Source organism: Pristiophorus japonicus, chromosome 18 (genome assembly GCF_044704955.1).
Source record: "Pristiophorus japonicus isolate sPriJap1 chromosome 18, sPriJap1.hap1, whole genome shotgun sequence".
NCBI lineage: Eukaryota > Metazoa > Chordata > Chondrichthyes > Pristiophoridae > Pristiophorus > Pristiophorus japonicus.
Genome location: NC_091994.1, coordinates 55,408,718 through 55,432,224, shown reverse-complemented (window position 1 = coordinate 55,432,224; position 23,507 = coordinate 55,408,718). Strand labels below are relative to the sequence as shown.

General features: G+C 48.9%; 1 protein-coding gene across 1 annotated transcript in view; it reads right to left on the bottom strand.

Annotated features, from left to right (window-relative positions):
- The window catches only part of eps15l1a (epidermal growth factor receptor pathway substrate 15-like 1a), a 395,109-nt gene that overhangs the window by 27,884 nt on the left and 343,718 nt on the right, over nt 1–23,507 (bottom strand). Inside the window, exon 22 of the mRNA XM_070860699.1 lies at nt 11,856–12,061. Coding sequence (XP_070716800.1) covers nt 11,856–12,061 — 206 coding nt within the window. The remainder of the gene's footprint in view (nt 1–11,855; nt 12,062–23,507) is intronic.

Below are 23,507 nucleotides of genomic sequence, written 5' to 3'. Positions count from 1 at the left end.
AAAAGGAAGAGAGTGGTAAAATAGGGAATGCTCTACAAGAACATAAGAAATAGGAGGAGTATGCCTACGGCTCCACCATTCAATAAGATCATGGCTGATCATCGACCTCAACTCCACTTTCCCGCCCGATCTCCATATCCTTTGTTTCCCCTAGACTCCAAAAATCTATCTATTTCGGCCTTAAATATATTAAGAGACTCAGCATCCACAGCCCTCTGGGGCAGAGAATTCTAAAGATTCACAACCCTCTGAGTGAAGAAATTCCTCCTCATCTCTGCCTTAAATAGCCCGACCCTTGACCCTGAGACTGTGTCCCCTAGTTCTAGACACTCCCAGCCAGGGGAAACAACCTCTCAGCATCTACCCTGACAATCCCCTTCAGAATCTTGTATGTTTCAATGAGGTCACACCTCATTCTTCCAAACTCCAGAGAGTATCGGCAGGCTGAATGTCTTTCAAGGAACGAGGAAGGTCAGACTTAACGGCAGGTAAACAAATATTCGTCCTGGTTTGTTTCACAAATAGGAACTGTACCGCCACACTGCACAACATGGCAATGGGACGGAGAGCAGCTTGGGGCATGACAGTGCCAAAGGACTTATCATCCTGAGTGTCAAGAAAATATGATGTTAAACCATGAAAGATATTGGAGATATCGTTGAGAAACTCTCCATGCTCTGGCCCAAGAGCTGGCCACACCATGAGTAGAATAAGCTTGAGCTTTACCCGCTGAAGCTGCTCTGCCAAGGAGTAAAAAGCTACTCTGCTCATCACCTCCACTTAGTAATGAGTGTGTCAGGTTTATGTTCCTTTAGGAAGGAAGCAATGCCATGAGTTGTCAGAAACGTTTAGTTTTATCTACATGGAAAGCTAAAGCTCTGTGCACATCAAGGCATAACTTCGCCTCAGTGGAAGAAATGAGATGCAGATAAAACTTTGGTACCTTTTTGGAGCCAAGTGATATTCAGGTACAATTTTCAGCAAAAACAACAGATGTGGGTCTAAGAAACATTCTATCTGCCTATCGAACAATGCGTGGTGGGTTCATAAGAACATAAGAATTAGGAACAGGAGTAGGCCATACAGCCCCTCGAGCCTGCTCCACCATTCAATAAGATCATGGCTGATCATGGCATGTACAGTTCTTAAATCCTTTGCACCAATATAATGGCGACCATTGCGAGCTTTAAGTTTAATACTACACAAGGCCTTAAGTTCAAATGGTATCAAAACCAAGATGGAAGAGTTGCTTTATACTCAACTTTGCAGGCAATTTCAAAAGTACGGACACGACAGGGTGTGCCGAACTGACACTTCCATCAACAACAGACGTCAAGAAGAAACGTGAACTTTCAACGAGTTGAGTCAGTCCTCTCCAAGCAGACAAGAATGACTGGAATATCACAGCCCAGTGTATAAATGCCTTTCCATTTTGCAGGATAAATCTTCAGAGTCTCTTCTGGATCAGTGCCACTACCGTGTACCGAGAACCCTGCTACGCCTCACGAGGTACACAACTGGGCTGATATAAAAGGAGAGGTTTGTGATGTAACCCAGTCTGTGCACACGGCTCGGGATCTGCTGGGCAGAGAGATCCAAGAAACAGCCAGTTATCCAGATCGGAGTAAACAAGCAGTTCAAGGAAAAGTGTTGCAGTATTGCCCGAGACCTGGAATGCTGGATAACACTCAATTTTTATAATCACAGGATGGGCTCCACAGTACTAGAACAACAGAAACCAGCTCTTCACATGCAGTTAGTTTAAAGTCAGTAAGGATCGCAATTTGTTTCTGGCCACTGAATCTTCTCCAGTCCCTGGAGAAGGTTGATAGAGGCCAGTGAGTGAAAGACCAACTTGCTGTGTATGTGGGTGGCCTGAACTGCTCAGCCTGCAGGCAGACAAAATGGCAGCCTCTGCTAGTAATGTTTGGAATATATTTGATGTTGATTCTGAAGCCTTCAGAGGCAGCAGTGGTGCAATGGAGCATTGTAAGTGCAGCATTGCGGCCTGGACTCATGAGGAATTACTGGAACCCAGTTCTCTGTGTCGGCAGGTGCCCTGGAGGGAGAGGGCAACCTTCCCCTTCCTCATTTGTATTCCAAAGGCTCCAGATGAAAGCCATCAGCTTTAGGCAAGTCAGCCCTAACACCCACCTTTGTGCATTAACGAAGCGGCCGTGGTTTGCACTGGGGCTGGGACGAGGTTGGTGTGGGTCATTGTTGCAAATGGACAAGATTCCATGGCACTCATTCTTTCTTTAAACAATTTTTTTTGGGCGGGGGAAGTTTGTGGTGAACAATGTTCATGCTGAGTAATGGAACACCTTCCATTTCAGGAGCCCCATGTATAGCACGGTTAGATGCAAAGTAAAAGCTTCCTCTACTCTGCTTCCAGAAAATGTTTACGCCCAAACTCAGAAGAGTATCCGTTATTACGCACCATTTGTTAATTGCCCATCGGGTGGCCTCAGTGATTTGGTCAATTTTACACCTAATTTGGGGCTATTTTGTGCTGTAGGCACTCACAACCAGCAGACTTCTGTCTCAGTAGTTGAGTTGGATTGAAAACCAGGTCCAGGAGGTGAACGGCCATGGTCTCATGCACTGCACCCATCTGTAGCCAAATTAAAGCAGAAAGACACTCTAGTACAGTGCTCGAGAGGACAGACCTGAGTCAAAGTCACATTCGGAAAACTGCGAGCTGGAGGATGAAGCAGTCTCCGTCTATCTGATTGGAATGTCCATTGCTGCTTGAGCCTGTGCCAAGACCACGTGTCAATGATTGTACAAAGGCAGTTATAACAGCGGCTGAGCACTGGTGGAAGATTTAATCTTGATCAAAACTGCCATCGGGCAGCTAGAAAATCATGACATTGAGCGGGTTGGGACTAATCCTTCAAGAGGCTGGATGATCCTTCGGAAATCACAATACGTTGCTCTACGCAACTTCCCTAGAATGTTGGCATAAAGGCTCGTTACTGAAACGCAATTATTGTCCAATCTTCAGCAATGTCTGTTACATGGCAGACAAGATAATCGTGGTGTGCTTGTACTTGGGCAAGGTGAGTGTGGTTACCCTTGTCCTCGGGAGAGACCGCCAGTGAAGGAGATGGTGGCTGCGTTCAGCCTATTTGCTAAGTTTAGAGTTGATTTCACAATTCTACAAATTGTGCAGCAACTCAAGACACTACAAACAGGTGCTGTACGCTGTGTTGTAACACATTCCAAAACCACCAGCCTCGACTGGGGCCAAAGATGAGTTGAGAAAGAGCGAACTCACCAGGGAATCTTTCAATGGGCTGTTACTGAGGCCTGAAAGGGTGACGGCCAAGGCAAATACATTAAGTAAAAGAAAATTTGCAAATTTCCCAGAGAATTCTAGGACTACCAAAACTGCACTGACTTACAGTGCCAAAACTGAGCAACTGCAGTTTTTAAATCACATTATGCATAATACATAATGGGTAGGACTCGGGACTTAAACAATTAAGATGGGGAACGGCATCCGATCAAAATGGCAGCTTAATAACACAAAAATCTTAGAGGTAATGTACATCTTTGGGTAATTCTTTTCTTTCTGTCCACTAGTTGATAGCAATTCTTATTTGAACAAGGTTGAATAAATGTGGAAAACCCAGAGATTTTATTGGGGGGGGGGGGGGGCGCGGGGGGTCTGTCGAGGTTTCTCATGAACTTTATACCTTTGTGGGTTGTTTCAATGAAGTGTTCAGAAATTTAAATGAAGGAATCTGCGTGATTCCAGAGCCTACAAGAGAACAGTACGGCGGCGATTAGGTTGGAAAGATTGACGGGGGTGTAATGGATGGACTCTTGGTATATGAAACTCATGGTTAACATTCCCCCTTTTCCTTCATTTTTGCATTCTTATGCTGGCAGAGGCAAAAGGACCTGTTGGTTCTGTACACACCCATTAAGCAAATGCTTTCACAATTCTTGTCTAGATTCCTGAAACTGATGAACCGGATCGCTCCACACTGAAATCGGCTGACAATAAGCAGAAACTAATAAATGAAAATTGGAAGCCAGATTAACAGGAACACATCCAAGATGAAAGATGAGAAAGTTTAAAAAAAAAATGCTGTGGCAAGTGGTAGCAGGTGGATGAATATGCCCGCGAGTTCCCAGTGCTGGTTGTATCACTGGGAGGAAGTGCTGAATAATGGCCAGGTGTGTCTGCGCAGATACAGGAGCAGTGGTAGAGATTCTGGGGCAGGTCATCTCTCCTTCCCCCACCCAGGTCTGACCCAATGTGGGTTTTTTTAAGGTGGAAGGAAATTAACAGTCAACTATGTAAAGCAGCAGTAATTGGCAAACTTGTTACTGTGTTTTCAAACCGTTTCTTTCAAACTGTCTTGTGTCTTCTCTGTGAGGTTAATCTGTTGGCTGTTATAAACATCCCCAACTGATTTCAATCCGTCTCTAGCTAAAGCACATCAAGGTTCTAAAAGTCAACTGGTCCCCTGCAACTTCTCAACTTCTGCACCTATTTGGGCTTATTATTCAGAGCTTCACAGTCTAAAAAGAGAGGCAAAGGACAAATAAAACCAGTTTCTAATTGAGCACAGCAAAGAAGCGTTCAGCTCTGACTTGCTTGTCCCAGGCCTGCCACACCCAGAGATACGGTTCCCCAGGTAGCTGATGTGGTTACCCCAAAGTAACAAACCTTTCATGCAAAAGGCAATTGCTTCGGAATTTGCAGAAAACACATGCAGGCCAAATCAAAACATCTTAACTTTGATCTGTCAGCTCAACAGTTTTAAAACCATATTTCACTATTTTGTAAACACCTTACTCAGGAAATCTCTTCCCTCCCAAAAAATGCTATCTTTAAAAGTAGGCTGAGGTGATGCTAGTGAACGGTTGAGCCTATAGAAAGCACGAAGATCCCAGGGCGCAGCAACAACCTGTCTTGCGTTAACTGATCTAAGCGCGACAGTGAGTGGAGTCAGTGCTTGGGATTTGCAAGGAGGGAGGGGGGAAGAGAAAAAAATGCAATGGCCCAAATTATTTATTACTACCCAGTGACCCCTCGCTGGAAAAGCACGATTGTGGGCCGTGGTTCGGGTGTTAGCTATAAAACTGTCCCATATCCCTCCCTTGCACAGAGTCGAAGAAGAAAAGTTTTGGGTGAGGTGACCGAGAAAGACACCGCCACGGTGGTCTGGTGTGAAAGGCTTTCAGGACAGGGGAGAAGGCCAGGGGAAGCAAGTCTGCATTACCGTTAGATTGTCACGGCCAATTACATGGATCATCTTCACACAGATTTCTATCAGCAATGCACCCAAAGCATAATCAATTGAGCAAGAGAACAGTTGGGTTGGGCATTCCTTGATCTCGATTTAGAACTCACATAAAGGCACCAAATACATAAGTGGAGGGAGGAGCACCTTTTAAAACCATGATATGTTAAAATTAACAAGTGGCAACCATTTTCAAAAGGCAATGACAGCTTTCTCGAGAGTTGTGAACTGTCAGTTTCTGATTTAATAGCGAGAATGTTTGAAGAAGTTTGCACTGAGACTGCACAAAGCTGATAAGATCAAACCCTTGCTAGGACCCACCTTTGCTTTGGTTAACATGAGTTGATCTCGCATGCTCTCTGCAGGTCTGCACACACTTTGAAATATGTTTCTTTAAAAATTTTCAAGACTTCCAAGAATCAGAGCTGAGTGAAATACCATGTCCTGTTGATACACTGGCCCCGGGGAAACAGAAAAAAGTCTTGCATGCATTTTGTGTGTGTGTGTGTGTGTGTGTGTGTGTGTGTGTGTGTGTGGGGAGGGGGAAGAGAAAGGAGGACAGAGACGACAAGCAGGGACCCACAAAGTGCGTGTGGGTGAGAGATGGAGCCAGCGCGTGGATGGGGGGGGGGGGGGGGGGGGAAGGAGAACAGAACAGAAGAGGGGGTGAGTCAGTGCAGATAGGGGGGCTGGCCAGTACGCGAGGCAGGGGGAGAGGAGGTGGGAGCCAGTGCATGGGGAGGGCACATGCTTGAGGGGAGAGAGTGAGCCAGTGCACAGGTTGCGGTGGGGGTGTGGGGGGAGACAGTGTGTGGTGTGGGGGGGGGGGGGGGGTGATGGAGTGAGGAAGCCAATGCATGAGGGGGGAAGGGACGGAGCCAGCGCGTGGAAGAGAGAAGGAGGGAGCCAGTGCGTGAGGGAGTGAGTGCGTGGGGAGGGAGGAATGCGCGAGGAGGGAGGAAAGGAGCCAGCGTGGGGTGGGGAGAGGAGGGAGTGAGCGAGGGAGAGACTGCGCGAGGGAGGAAGGGACTGAGCGAGGGAGGGAGGGACTGCGTGAGGGAGGGAGGGACTGCGTGAGGGAGGGAGGGGACTGTGTGAGGAAGGGAGCAAGCGAGTGAGCGAGGAAGTCAATGTGCGAGTGGGTGAGCCAGTGCGCAAGGGGGGGGGGGGGGGTTGAGGAAGCTAATGCACAGGGAGGGAGGGTGCCAGTGAGCGGGGGTGGGGGGAAATAACACAGCACAGGAGGCCGCCATTCGGCCCATCGCCAGCTCTTTGAAAGAGCCATCCTATTAATCCAACTCCCCTGCTCTTTTCCCACAGTCCTGCAGTTTTTTCCTTTTAAAGTATTTATTCAATTCCCTAATGATTATATCTGAGGCCTGGATCCATTTAGTATTTTCATCAAAGGATTATTGAAAGGGAACTGCTCACAGTTCAGAACCCCAATAAAGATGCCATTGCCTTTAACACTTAAACATGGAGAAGAGGACAAAGACTTGCTAGAGAGACTACACAACCACATGATAAGTAAATCCCCAGTGGTTGCATACTGTTTAACTTCGAATCATATTTGCAAATGAAATTCCCGTTTCCCCCTTGGAAAGAGAGAGAGAGAGGGAGAGAGAGAGAGAGAGAGAGAGATCCTCATTCCAACTTAATTGGCTGTCAATACACAGGAGAAACCATTACAGGTTCCAAGGCAATTATTTGACTAGGTTTGCCCAATGAGATTGCACCAAAGGAAACTATGTACTAGACAGCTTTTCTTGGGGATGAATGTCCTTCAAGAGAACAAATTTAACCCTCACTCCAAGATCTTAGTCACCCATCAGGACAAGCAGATGGGACCTCAGCTTAGCAGCTCACCTGAAAGATGCTGCCACCAACCCTGTAATAGGGAGAAGAAACAATTGCACTGTGCTGCTAAGTGTTAGTCTCTTTAAAATCACACTCTGCTGACACAACTAATATAGAGCAACTCCCACAAGATGACTTGCTAAAAGTCAAAATATTTTCTGAACAGGTTTGTAGACTATAACCTGGGACACATCTCGCAGTGTGTAGTCAGCAAGTTAAGGTATTACGAGTCTGCACAGTAAGTATTGGCACATATTGCAATGGGAGTGGGATGTCATTAGGGGGTAGAAGGTACCACCATACCCAAGCTTGCCACTATCCCTACCTGATACATTCTCTCTCGCTGTCTCCCTCTCACACACAGCTCCAGCAGGGATTTGCTGGATATCAACCAAAGAACAAGCTGACTGACATTTCTCTCACCCCTCCAGACACTGAAGACCCAAAGGAAAACAGCAGAGAGTTCAAGCACTGAACGGTCCTGGCCAGTATGGTTCAGAGCCATACCGAATGGTGCAATTATTCACTCAGATACTCGAGAGATTAACTAGTCAGTATATTTAGCTCAGCTTCCCTCTCCTCACTCGATGCATCTCTTTCTATAGGAACTGGCCAAGTAGCCATCGTACACGCGTGAACCTAGACAGTGATCTTCAGCAGACTATTCGTGCATGCATGTTTTACTCGCACAAGTCTGATGACAATAAAGATTATCTTTTTATTTGTTCTTGCATGTTGGCAGTCCTGGCAAGGCTGCATGCAATGCCCCTCCCTAGTTACCCTTAAAGATTGGTGTTGGGCCATCTTCTTAAAGCATTGCTGACCCTGTGGTGATGGTGCGTGCATGAGTGTTTGGTCGAACACTCCAGGTTATTGGCAGTTACGATGGAAGAATGGCGGTACGTGCCCAACTCAGAATGGTGCGTGACTGGTAGGGGAACTTTGAGATGATAGTGTTTCCTTAATGTTGCTGCCCGAGGTCCTGTAGACGGTACATACAGCAGCCACAAAACACCAGTGGTGGAGGGGTTGGAAAATGGAGTTAATCCGTAGGGCTATCGATCAAGCTGATTGCCTGTCTAGTGTTGAGGTCCTCGAGTGCTGTTGAGGCTGCGCCCATTCAGCGATTAGTATTTTATCACACTCCTGATTTGGTTTTGTAGATAGTGGACAGGCATTGAAGGGTCAGGAGGTGAGCAGCTCATCGCAGAGTACCCAGGATCCTCTTGCAGCCACGATGTTAATATGACTGGTGCAGTCCAGCTTCTGGTCAATGGTGACCCCCAGAATGTTGATAGTAGGGGATTCAGCGATGGTGTGTTGAAGGTCAGGCAAAGGTGGTTCACACCATATCTTGCTAGAGGTAGTCATTACCTGCCATTTATGTGACACAAATGTTGCCTGCCATTTCTTATCCCCAATCTGGATACTGTCCAGGTTCTGCTGTAGGCTGCCATGGGCTTTTTCATGATTTAGGAGCTGTGAAAGATGATGAACACTAGTGAAATCATTAGCAAACAGCCCCACCTTTGATCTTAATACAGAGTGAAGGTCTTTGATGAAGCTAGTAAAGATGGTTAGGCCAAGGATAATGCCCTCAGAAACTCCAGAAGTGATGTTCTAGGCTATGATCATTGGTTTCCAACATCCACAACCACTTTCTTGTGTGCCAAGTACAACCAATCACTACGGGGTTTTCCATGTGACTCCTCGTGTCATACTCCATGTGCTAGGGTTTCTCTGTGCCATACCCGGTCGAATTATGCTTCTATGACAAGGACAAGTGCTCTTACCTTTTCCCTTGTTTTTAGCTTGTGCCTGTGTCTGATTCAAGGCTGTGACAAGGCCGAGATCCGAGTGGCTCTGGCAGAACCCAAAAAGAAGTCTTGGTGAGAAAGTGTCACTTGATGGCAGTATTGATGACTCTTTCTACCACTGATGATGATGAGGATTGCGAGGAAGCCATTATGGTAGTGGCTGGCCAAGTTAAATTTGTTCTTTTTTTTATGGCTAAGACATACCTGGACAACATTGTTTCACATTGCCGGGTAGATGCCAGTTTCACAGCTGTACTGGAACAACTGGAATAGATCTGATGCATTGATCCTCAACACTGCAACTAGATGTAGTCAAGATCCATAACCCTTCACTGCATCCATGTACTCAGCTACCTTTCATCGCCTTTCTCTTGGTGTCCTATTTTGTAATCATTGTTTTAGATCACTTCAAAGGATATTAAAAGTCAACCACATGCTGTGGGATTGAGGTCACATGCTGGCCAGAACACGCAAGGACGGCAGGTTGTTTTCCTTGAAGGACATTAGTGAACCAGCTGGGATTTTCCAACAATCCGGCACCTTTCATGGTCATTTTCTGGTGTCAGTTCACAAATTACCAGATTTATTGAATTCTATTTCACAACTTGCCACAGTGGGATTTGAACTCTCAACCACTCGGCTACCATACACTATCAATATATGGAGTGGATGTCCGGTTAGGGTGATGGAAGCAAAAGCCGTGGAATCATGCAAGGAACAGTTGGATGCCGTGATAAAATAACTGTAGGATCTGTCTGGATTTTCTTTGTTGCCAGGAATGGGCGACGCTAGCAATGTGCCATAAATTACTCACCCCTCGTGGCCCTAGGAAGGTAGTGGTGGGCCCTCTGTTTGAACATCTGCAGTCAATGCTATTAGGTAGGGAATTCCAGGATATTGATCCAGTGACCATGATCCGGTGAGGATGGTGCCACACTGAGAGATGAGTGTGCTGCAGTGACATTGCTGCTTGTCCTTCTCACTGGTCGAGGTCGCAGGGGAGGGAGTTGGTGCTGAAGTAACCACGGTGAGTTATCACAGTGTATCCTGCAGATCGTACACACTGCGCCGGTGATTATTGAGTCCAGTGGATAAGCTAAACAGTCTTCCCCATCTATATCTATCTTGTGGCACAACCATACTCAGCCGTGATGTACCCACAGTTAGATAGCCTGTCTCCACTCAGTGTCTAAGTTCAGGCATGCAGGTTACTGATAGCAAAGGATCTACACCCCAGCAAGTCACTGCTTTTAAGAAAGAACAGGAGAAAAAGGAGAAATTTAAGCGGGGGGGGGGGGGGGGGGGGGCTCTTAAACTCAGCATGAACTTTGATATCTCAGTCAGTCCACACATGGGACTACTAGCACATCCCAGACAGAAGCTGCTGCATAAAATATATTCACTTGACATTTGAGTTGGCTCTCGGCACCAATTCATTAGCCCTTGTTTAAGGTTAGGGTTAGGGTTAACATGTTTAGGGTTAGGGTTAACGTGTTTCGGGTTAGGGTTAACGTGTTTCAGGTTAGGGTTAACTTGGTTAGGGTTAAAGTGTTTAGGCTGTTAGAAGGGAAGTGGTAGCAGGCATAAAACCCAATGAGGGTAATCCGTCTGTGTCCTGACATCACTATCTGCACAGTCCCATCTCTCACCACTGCCAAGCTACATTTTCTTTGGAAGGGGAGGTGGCACCAGTCAAACACAAACCAAGCGAGCAGGCAATGGTGAATGAGGACTTCTCTTTCAGGACGGTCACTTGAGTTCAATGTTATAGCTATACATTATTTATATTGTCGGTTTGCCTGCTTGTTAAACTATTGACAACATATACCTCAACAAACACACCAGAAAGTGCAGCAAACACTATTGCAACACAAAAAGGTAAAAGTAGGCTCTGACAACTCTAAGGAAAGACTAGCTCTGGCTAGATGGCAAACATTACTAACAAGTAAAATCTTTTATAAGACAAAGAAACTTGCAATGACTGAACCAACAGAAATGCTTGCATTGGCCTAATGCTGAAGCATTACACCCTGGCCCAAACCCACTGATGCCTGTCCCGTGTTTTACATTGGCTTGGTTCAGTTCATGGTTCACTCATAACACAAGTTCACTAGCTTTGTAAAGAGCTTAAATATATGCAAAGAGAGGACACTGATGCACACCAAGTTCACGCGCAATACACTCAGGACTGAGAGCTGAGTAGTGATACTGTTGGCACAGGTTAATAAAAATTCCAATTCATCATCAATGCCTCGCATGCACCAGCTGAATAATACAGGAGGCAATTGCACTGAAGCAGAATCAGGCAACTGTCGCATGTAGTGCATGGTGGGGAGGGGGGGGGGGGCAGGGGGGGGTAAGAAAGAAATATTAACACCCAGCCAGCCACCAACCAAAGTATGTGCTGGCCAAAAGCCCTGGTGCGACATGTATCCTGGATGAAGTTTATTTGGAAAGGATTGTCACCTTGGACAGCACCAAAATAAATACTGCAATCCAGCCTATGACAGCACCATAACAGTCATCATTTTCAGCTTAATGCTGGCTGGAATCAGTTAGCCCCTTGCTAATATATAATTGGTCGGTTGCCGATGATCACTGAATTACTTTCCCCCACTATGCCCATCTTGAGAATTTTATTTTTGGAAAGGCTGCTAGCTGTCATTATAAGGTTGGCCACTGATTAGAAGATTTGTTTTCTCCACTATGTCAGATAGAAAGAGAGGAAAGGGCAAGAGATATTTAAGAGATCAGTTATTGTTATGGAGAAATGGCTAGCATGATTTCCAAAAGAATGGCAAGAGAAGCTGGTGAGGTGTCCAGTTGTAGGCTTGAGTAGAATGACCATACTAGCAGAGAGTGGGGGAGGGGGACGGGAGGGGGTGATTGTGGACAGAGAGTATCACTGATCTCAACTTACAGAGCTGAAGTCTGCAAAACCCAAAGAAGAGTCTTTAGAAGTTTTACTTGAGGAAGTAGGCGTGAAGGGATCTTTACCGCTGAATGGGTCACCGAGCCCTTTTTTACTTTGAAACGGATCACCATCATCAGCGCCAAAGGGCTGGAAAGGATCGTGGGACTTGACAGAGTCGGCCGAGCCGGGCCTGTTTACAGGGGTACTTTTACCTGGAAAGTTTAGAAAGAACAGAATTATTTCCCACCAGGAGATAAAGTCAGCCTTTAACCCCTTCACCAAAGGCACTAGGTTATTGTCATTTGTCTTTGAGGGGGGAGGTACTTTTGCGATTAGTTGCGTTACTAATAGACATTTTACCTAGGATTATGAGGATGAGCAATTCAAAGAGCCGACTCAGGCACGATGGGCCGAATGGCCTCCTTCAGTGCTGTATGATTGCATCAAGTGCAGCACACTGACACTCCAATGCATTGTGGAGGTAGGATGCAGGTTCAAAACACCTGCTCTGCTGAGCTCCCAATCTCAGCTATGGGAAGCACCAAGCAGAGGCCACAGTAAGTATACAGGACATCTTTTCTCCAGCCTGCTTCCACATACCTCCTGATCGCTGACTTAGAGCAACGTTAATGGAGGGACAGGAGTAGCCATTGCAGGAACTCCAGACGGAGAACGCCACACAAACGCGGCAAACCTTTACTCATGGTACAAGCCAAACAGGACGGGGAAAATCACAGTGAAGCTGAACGCAGGTCAGTGTGATCCAGGGGGCACCTTGCTGAAATGACGGTGAAGAGGTTAATCTGTCTTTCAGAAAATGGAACCACAGGAAATGTTATTTCCTATTCGATCATAGCCGAGAAAAATGCGCCATTATAACTGGCCGAGTGTTACAGTTTGAATCGTGATTGCCTGGAGGCGAGTTTTACATTTTGCACTATGCTCCTTCCAGCCAAATGTGACAAGGCAACATTTTGAAATTTGTACTATCTTTCTAAACCGACTTGCCAACTGGAATAGTAGGTATGCAGTTTATAATTTACAAAGGTATGATCGAACGGCAATAACATACTTGCACCTGTACTGTAGCAGAGAGCGAGAGTGGCCAGCCTACCCGGGATTCCCTGGTGCAGTACATACTGGTATATGTTATTGCTCAAATCATTCAGCATATCACATCCCCCAAGATAGAGAGGGCTTGGGATCTTACGGGATTAAACACAATATAGACATTTGCAAATTTAACCAAAATAAAAATGCAGTTTGCAGATGCTAGGACCGAAAGGTGTTAAGAGGGTCAATTTTCATTTCCATCTGTTTCACCATCACATGGGCCGTTGAATTCCGTCCTTTAAGAGCATTACATTACTGGCAGGGTACACAACGCCCTGATATTGCAGGTAAAGTGTTGAAATCAACGAGGTCGTCCCAAGTGAGTTACTGCCTGGAATCAAAATGTGTAGCATCAAAAGAATGAGAAACTCACACACCTCTCTAAGGCAAAGGAAGCTACACATTCTTTACAGGCAGGAGGGTTTCAAAAAAAATGACACAGAAGAACAGCACATTAGCAATCAACACAGTTTATGGCACGGAGGGGCAGAATGTCAATCAATGTGGGCTGAGATGCTCATCTGAGACGCATTATCGAGGAGGGGGCGGCATGCAGAGGCCAGGGGCTCCTCCAGAAAAGGGGAATGTGGTGGTGGTGGTGGTGGGTGGGGGGGAGAAAGTTGCAGGGAGCGATCGTGGACGACTCTTGTGTATGCCTGTGCCAGTTCAAGAGCGGTCTTGCCAGTGGTATACCCACCCTCCTAATGGTAAGGTTATTGGTTGGGGTGGGGCAGGGGGGAAGAAAGTAATTCTCTAATAAATAATCCTACACCCTCAAACATCTCAGCAAGTTTATCCAGCGAGTGGTTGAGCCATAAAGAGCATGAAGGCCCCAAGTTTGATGCTCGGTCAATGCTGACTCAGCCAGAGCAGCAATAGATGGGGAGTAGGAAGGCAAGGTCCCTGCACCTGATGGTCAAACAACGACCCCTACTGGAAGGGCATGTGTGGACACTGGGCAGCGACAAGATGGTGCTCAGCTATGAAGACCCGGCAGTTGAACACCCTGCCGACATTCACTGTGAAGGCTCCAACACAACTGTACCACAGAAAGCCAGCACCTTCAGGACGGGAGGGAGCAAATGTGCAGTAAATAAAACAGTAAAAAGGGTGAGCACTGTGATGCTGTTGTGATGTCATGGTGCTGGAGGCCATATTTGGGGAGACGGGTGCTATTCACAATCATAGCATGGTGACAGTTGTCTATGGTATCAGAGTACGAGAGCCGTTGTACAGGAAAGGAAGCTCCCAATCATTTCAATAGCACCTATGTGGTTGCTTTGTCAGGAGTGACTCATTTTGAAGCACACTCTCAGAGAAACGTGTAACACAGAGAAGCAAACGCAATTAAAAAAAATTAACAGTTGTTGGGCAGACTCGGTTCCAACAGTCAATGGAGGAAAACCCAAGGACACAGTCTCCATTTGCATCTGCAATAACCTCGTGTCCTAATCCTGTTGTCTCAGAGTGAAAACATAGCAAAGATCAATAAAGTTTTACAGAAGCATCAGCCCACACTAGCTCCGATACGCAAAGCATGACAGTGCACGGACTGATCGCTTTAACTCAATCACCAAACAAGTCATTCAGACAGGCAACATGCAGCTGGCAGCACACTTAACAGTTGCGTTTAAAACCAATCTTCTTCATCTGCTGAGAGAGAGAGAGAGAGAGAGAGAGAGAGAGAGAGAGAGAGAGAGAGAGAGAGAGAGAGAGAGAAGTGGGTCCTGGGTTCGCCCAGAACTCCATCTGTGGCCAACAGGAGGCACAGACGCAGGGTCAAAATAATCTTGGTCAATCGTCACAATCACAGTGGGAAATGAAGACGGCATGATTACCACACATTACCATATTCCCATGTCACCACAAGTGGGAACACTCCTGAAACGCCAATTGTGGGACTACTGTTAATTGCAACACGGACTGAATTTGAGCAGACCACACAAGCTGAAAGTAGCACAAAACATTAAATAAATCCTTTAATAAATAGTATATTTGTAGATCAGAAAAGAATCATTAATACTTCCTTAGTAAACGAAAACAGCAAGGGTGGGGTTGAACGGCACTATAGTACCTACTGTAATGGGCTATAAAGCAAGAGGTGGTTTTAAAATCTCATTGTGAAAGTGGTTAAACTGCTCCTTTTGAACTGTGCATAAACACACTAGAAATGTTAACTGCAATTTTTTTTTTCATTTAAAAAAAAAGGTAATTTTACCCAATATCACGTTTTTAAATACCAGTCACTGAAAACAGGAGTAGGAAACAGTAATTATTCAGAACGAAAGAACAGATTCTGTTAAGATTTTGATTTTGCTCAGTTATCCACAAAGTGTAACAGATTAAGATATGACACCCGATTACGGAGCATCTTACAGGAGAATTTACTGGTTCAACGTTCTGTGAAAAACCTTGATAACAAATGCTTTTAACTCATGCAAAAAACACAGAGCCTCAGTTATTTCAGACAGTAAGATCTACAATTTTTTAATGAAAAAAAAGACGATTATAGCAAATTCTGTAACAATTATTAATTTCTGCTCTCCAATGAAGGTTTAATGTTTAACATGGATTTAGAGCGAGTTACCCAGGGTCCCAAATTTGTATGTACAGCCTCTTTGGTAACTTTTCAACACCTTAAAACTAAGTTTACAGCTCGCTCTGTAAATATCAAATAGTTATTGCTGATTAAAGGATCTGCTAGCTCGTCAGATAGCTCAACAAGTTTAAAACTGGTCTTCGTGCCTCTGAGGTATCTCACTTCGGCACACAGGGCTGAAAACTACACCTGTGATGACTGGATTGGGACTATCTATGCAGCGTGAGCCTGGAGCAGATGGAGGGAGCTTTAAACATAAGCGTCTCCCTGATTGATATTTCATGGCTCTGGCTGGACATCGGGTAAGGTCAGATTCACGCTCAGCTGTGATGACCCCAAATAGTCCATCAATACTTACGGTCAAGGCTCACACATGTATTGGCAGCCAGCATTCATTTAACTGTACCCCAGCACTGAGTCAATGCTTTCCTAACAGGAGAGGAGGGGAATAGGAGAAAGTTAGAGGCCGGGGGCAGTGGGGGCAGGGGGGGGGGGGATACAAAATTGCAGTGTTACAACTAAAAATAACTACTGCTGATATACAAACTCCTATACGACTCACCATAGGTACAGGTGTGTGAGTCACAACATGAGACTTTAAAAAAAAAAATTCTCAATCGTTCATACACCAGAAGTCACGGGAACTTTGCCAAAGTGCCAACAAATAAGAGTACAACAGAAATTAGTTTCAGTTAGCAAGCAAACAATATCATTTCCCCCAAATGACAATTTACTCAGGAACATCCATTTAACCTTAATTTACAGGTTGATCTTTTCTTAATGATTTGCTCTCTGCTCTCCAGAAGGCACTGACTTTATGCTGGGGTACTGTTCCTCAGATAGCGATTACTTCACGTCCAACTCGCCATTATTCACGTGCAATTGCAGCGCCCATATCAAGCCCCGACAGAGATCAGGTAGCTGAGCACAGACCAATAACTGAACCTTCCGGGTCTGCATGGTCCAGCTACTCAATGGATAGATCTTTGAGTAACTGGTCTGTTGTCAACTACCAGGTTTCAGCCAAGCCAGTACTAGGACACGTGATTTTGCTCAGCACCATAGCGTTTGTGGGAAGGGAATGTGGGGAATATACCATCAGGCCAGGTATCTCACTTCGGCACACAGGGTTGGAAACTACACCTGTGATGACTGGATTGGGACTATCAATGCAGCTTGAGCCTGGAGAAGATGGAGGGAGTTTTAAACATAAGCATCTCCTGGCAACGGAGGCAGCGCAAACCTGGAGCAGATGGAGACAGTTTTAAACATAAGCGCCTCCGAACCTGGAGCAGCTGATGGGAGATTTAAACATAAGCATCTCCCTGACAGCGGAGGCAGCTCGAGCCTGGAGCTAGTACAGGTCCTGTCAAGGGGACAAAATAAGAAATAAAAAGTCATGACATTATGACATCACAAGGATGGAGGACGGTGATTGGTTCTTCCAAATTAATTGAATCACTGGACAGGGAATGAATATTAAAGAAATCTAATAACTGATTTAATTTGCTTCAATTGCTGATTTTCTCATTTTAAACTTAATTTATAATTATGGTATATATTATTTAATTTTGTTTAATTATAATTAATGTTTATTATACTGATTTTACTATTATATACTCCTTATTGTATTATTTACAATGTAATTTTAATCTTTTGGGTTTTTTTTCCGCCTCTATCTATCTGCGTGCATATTTTGGCTGCCTCTTCCGACCCGAGCCTTTAACCTCTTTTTACACGTCCTTCTCACGCTTTTTCTCTCTTTCCCTCAATGGTCAATATCTAATGTGTTGTAAAATTGTTGTGAAGCGCCTTGGGATGTTTTACTACGGTAAAGACACTATATAAATTAAAGTTATTATAAAGTTATTATCTGCAATAACGTATCGATGAACACAACCCAAGATCAGGGGTGAAGAGTGGCTTCTTGGGTAAGGTACTGCATGCCTGCCATGCACAGATGTGTATGTCAGCATGAGTCACCACCTTCGGGAGACATGGCAAATTAGAGGTGAAATCAGGAGGTGGATATGTTCGATGTGAAACATTTTAATAATCCTAGTTATTGCCCATCAGCAGCAGGCTAATGGTGACCATAAGGGAGGTATGCAATAGCTCAGTGACAGACATCCAAATCTCCATCATCCTTATTCTGCTCTGCACTCAGTTCTGCTCACCCATCACCATTCCCCCCCTGAGCACCACCAGCTGATGTCCCCATCACACCAAATTCAAAATTACTGTCCTCATTTACAAGTTTCTTCAAGACCTTGCCCGAACCTACTCTACCTTCCGTACTCTCTCCGGTCCCAGGCCTCAGCCCAATCTTGTAGGGTCCTCTAATACAGGGTTCCTCACTCATTGGCAGAGCTTTCAGCTGTCTCGATCCTACCCTATGGTACGCAACCCCCACCCCCCCCAAAACCCATCTGCCTTTGCTACTTCCCTTCCCATCTTGAAATGTCTCAAACCCTGACTCTGAAAATCTGTGGCCCTTCCGATCATTCCCAATGCAACTCCAGCAGGAGTGTGACAAGGCCAGTGGCTTGGGTAGAGGCATGGGCGGGGGTTGAGAATCCCAAGCCCGAAGAGTCTACATCTCCAGTATGCTGGAGCATCAGTGGGTTGGTATGCCAAGCGAGACCAAGCCTGTAGAATAGCAGAGGTGGGGCCCACTTGGGGTAAGGGACTGGATCCCCGATCTTTTTTGGTTGAATAGTTCAAGCCCCCTCACATAGGCAGCTCCCCAATCCAGACTGTGGGCCTTCCAGGAGCAGATAGATGCATGAGATGAGACCCAAGTGTTATGTGCACCCACTTGGGTTATTTAAATTAAAGGATGGCACCCTGCCCTCATGAACTTTGCCAGCGCTGGAGGTTCCAATTGGCATATTCTGTCACTTGAGCTGGGATGTTGGCCACATAGATTATTCCCAGCACCCCCCCCACTAGATTTTCACCCCTCACCCCTGCCCCCCCATCACTCTGACCATGCATTCGGTCACATTTTCCAACTGTAGTGCCGATTGATTTGGTCCCTCCTAAGTGAAGTGCTGAGAGACATTTATTATATTAAAGGCAATATATCATTTGTTTCAACAGGACAGGAATTTGGGAAATGTACCAGAAGATACTTGAGACAGGTCCAACTGGACTATCCCTCGAGTTCCAGCAGAGGCCACAGCAGGATATATACAATGCATTTTTGCAAGGAATCATTTTATTGAAAGCTGGATGAAATGAGAGCTACTGGGACAGTTGTTTTGCTTCCATTTTCAATGGTTACGGCACCACATGATGTCACCTTCATAGACGTTTGGCCCAGAAAACACTGCGCGGTCTAGTCAATTGCAAACAGACAGCAGACACAAAACGAAGGATGGTTGTTACTGTGGAAACATTGAAAATGATAAATTACCATCATTCTGTGGCTTAACGAGCCAATATATGGTCTTCTACCAAATGCTAGGGCCATTAAATGGTATTCTTACCTGTGATGTTGTCTTCGGTTGTGTTCTAAATGAGCGCACCAAAAGGAACCAGAGCAAAGTGGGTCATTCTGTGGCTGACTTTGGGCACAAAGCATCTTGGCATTAGGGGAGCTTAAAAGACTGGATTGGCCAATTAATTGGAACACTGCCCTTTGAGCTTTAGGGTCAGAGTTTAATTCCAGCCCAAACTGATGGGATGGTCCCTTCTCTATTGGCAGCAAAGGTCTCAAGTGAAATAATTTTGGATATTCTGAACCGAGTGTCATACTGCAAAGCATGCAATGATGGTTGGTGTGGGAAATGTCAGTGTACAGCAAAGGATACTCCTTCAAGGCTTGGGGCAGGGGGGGGGGGGGGGGGGGGAATTTATGGCATATTGCCAAGTCACAGTACCCCAAACCCTCCAACCCCCTACACCAAATCAGTTTAAACCCCCCCTTCCCCAAGCCCGCCTAAACAACCCTCCACCAAAATCTTCAACCCCCTTACCCCAAACCCAGCTAACCCCCCCACCCACCCAAACCCCTCCTCCACCGACCCAAATCCACCTAACCCCCCCCACCCACCCAAACCCACCTAACCCCCCCCACCCCCACCCCCAAACCCACCTAACCCCGCCCCACCCCAAACCCCACCTAACCCCCCCCACCCCAAACCCACCTAACCCCCCCCACCCCCAAACCCCCCTAACCCCCCCACCCCAAACCCACCTAACCCCCCCACCCCAAACCCACCTAACCCCCCCCACCCCAAACCCACCTAACCCCCCCCACCCCAAACCCACCTAACCCCCCACACCCCAAACCCACCTAACCCCCCCCACCCCAAACCCACCTAACCCCCCCCACCCCCAAACCCACCTAACCCCCCCCACCCCAAACCCACCTAACCACCCCCACCCCAAACCCACCTAACCCCCCCACCGCAAACCCACCTAACCCCCCCCACCCCAAACCCACCTAACCCCCCCCACCCCAAACCCACCTAATCCCCCCACCCCAAACCCACCTAATCCCCCCACCCCAAACCCACCTAATCCCCCCACCCCAAACCCACCTAACCCCCCCCATCCCAAACCCACCTAACCCCCCCATCCCAAACCCACTTAACCCTCCCCATCCCAAACCCACTTAACCCTCCCCACCCCAAACCCACTTAACCCCCCACCCCAAACCCACCAAACCCCCCCGACCCACCCACCCCACCTAACCCCCCCAACCTACTCAAACCCACCTAACCCAAACCCACCCAACACCCCCTCCACCCAACCCAAACCCACCTAACCCCCGCCCACCCCAAACCCACCTAACCCCCCACCCCAAACCTACCTAACCCCCCCCCACCCCAAACCCACCTAACACCCCCACCCCAAACCCACCTAACACCCCCACCCCAAACCCACCTAACACCCCCACCCCAAACCCACCTAACACTCCCACCCCAAACCCACCTAACACCCCCACCCCAAACCCACCTAACCCCCCCACCCCAAACCCACCTAACCCCCCCACCCCAAATCCACCTAACCCCCCCCACCTGAAACCCACCTAACCGCCCCATCCGAAACGCACCGAACCCCCCCCATCCGAAACGCACCGAACCCCCCCCATCCGAAACCCATCTAACAACCCCCATCCGAAACCCACCTAACAACCCGCATCCGAAACCCACCTAACCCCCCCCCCAACCCAAACCCACCTAACCCCCCCCAACCCAAACCCACCAAACCCCCCCACCCACCCAAACCCACCAAACCCCCTCACCACAAACCCACCTAACCCCCCCCACCCCAACCCACCAAACCCCCCCCAACCCAAACCCACCAAACCCCCCCCAACCCAAACCCACCAAACCCCCCCCCACCCACCCAAACCCACCAAACCCCCCCCCACCCCAAACCCACCTAACCCCCCCACCCCAAACCCACCTAACCCCCCCACCCCAAACCCACCTAACCCCCCCCACCCCAAACCCACCTAACCCCCCCACCCCAAACCCACCTAACCCCCCCACCCCAAACCCACCTAACCCCCCCACCCCAAACCCACCTAACCCCCCCACCCCAAATCCACCAACCCCCCCCACCCCAAACCCACCTAACCCCACCCCCCCCCACCCCAAACCCACCTAACCCCCCCACCCCAAACCTACCTAACCCCCCCCCACCCCAAACCTACCTAACCCCCCCCCACCCCAAACCCACCTAACCCCCCCACCCCAAACCCACCTAACCCCCCCACCCCAAACCCACCTAACACCCCCCACCCCAAACCCACCTAACACCCCCCCACCCCAAACCCACCTAACCCCCCCACCCCAAACCCACCTAACCCCCCCCCACCCCAAACCCACCTAACCCCCTCCAAGCCAAACCCACTTAACCCCCCCCACCACAAACCCATTAACCCCCCACCCCAAACCCACTTAACCCCCCCCAACCTACCCAACCCCACCTAACCCACCCAACCCCACCTAACCCCCCCAACCCAAACCCACCTAACACCCCCCCACCCAACCCAAACCCACCCAACACCTCCCCCAACCCAAACCCACCTAACCCCCGCCCACCCCAAACCCACCTAACCCCCGCCCACCCCAAACCCACCTAACCCCCCCCACCCCAAACCCACCTAACCCCCCCACCCCAAACCCACCTAACACCCCCACCCCAAACCCACCTAACACCCCCACCCCAAACCCACCTAACACCCCCACCCCAAACCCACCTAACAACCCCCCATCCCAAACCCACCTAAACCCCCCCCACCCCAAACCCACCTAACCCCCCCCCCACCTGAAACCCACCTAACCGCCCCATCCGAAACGCACCGAACCCCCCCCATCCGAAACCCACCTAACAACCCCCATCCGAAACCCACCTAACAACCCCCATCCGAAACCCACCTAACCCCCCCCAACCCAAACCCACCTAACCCCCCCCAACCCAAACCCACCAAACCCCCCCCAACCCAAACCCACCAAACCCCCCCCACCCACCCAAACCCACCAAACCCCCCCCACCCACCCAAACCCACCAAACCCCCCCCCACCCACCCAAACCCACCAAACCCCCCCCACCCACCCAAACCCACCAAACCCCCCCCACCCACCCAAACCCACCTAACCCCCCCCACCCCAAACTCACCTAACCCCCCCACCCCAAACCCACCTAACCCCCCCCACCCCAAACCCACCTAACCCCCCCCCACCCCAAACCCACCTAACCCCCCCACCCCAAACCCACCTAACCCCCCCCAACCCAAACCCACCAAACCCCCCCCACCCACCCAAACCCACCAAACCCCCCCACCACAAACCCACCTAACCCCCCCCAACCCAAACCCACCAAACCCCCCCCAACCCAAACCCACCAAACCCCCCCCAACCCAAACCCACCAAACCCCCCCCACCCACCCAAACCCACCAAACCCCCCCCACCCACCCAAACCCACCAAACCCCCCCCACCCACCCAAACCCACCAAACCCCCCCCACCCACCCAAACCCACCTAACCCCCCCCCACCCCAAACTCACCTAACCCCCCCACCCCAAACCCACCTAACCCCCCCACCCCAAACCCACCTAACCCCCCCACCCCAAACCCACCTAACCCCCCCACCCCAAACCCACCTAACCCCCCCCACCCCAAACCCACCTAACCCCCCCACCCCAAACCCACCTAACCCCCCCCACCCCAAACCCACCTAACCACCCCCACCCCAAACCCACCTAACCCCCCCACCGCAAACCCACCTAACCCCCCCACCCCAAACCCACCTAACCCCCCCCCACCCCAAACACACATAACCCCCCCACCCCAAACCCACCTAACCCCCCCACTCCAAACCCACCTAACACCCCCACCCCAAACCCACCTAACACCCCCACCCCAAACCCACCTAACACCCCCACCCCAAACCCACCTAACAACCCCCCATCCCAAACCCACCTAAACCCCCCCCACCCCAAACCCACCTAACCCCCCCCATCCCAAACCCACCAAACCCCCCCCACCCACCCAAACCCACCAAACCCCCCCCACCCACCCAAACCCACCAAACCCCCCCCACCCACCCAAACCCACCTAACCCCCCCCCACCCCAAACTCACCTAACCCCCCCACCCCAAACCCACCTAACCCCCCCACCCCAAACCCACCTAACCCCCCCCCACCCCAAACCCACCTAACCCCCCCACCCCAAACCCACCTAACCCCCCCCAACCCAAACCCACCAAACCCCCCCCCACCCACCCAAACCCACCAAACCCCCCACCACAAACCCACCTAACCCCCCCCAACCCAAACCCACCAAACCCCCCCCAACCCAAACCCACCAAACCCCCCCCAACCCAAACCCACCAAACCCCCCCCACCCACCCAAACCCACCAAACCCCCCCCACCCACCCAAACCCACCAAACCCCCCCCACCCACCCAAACCCACCAAACCCCCCC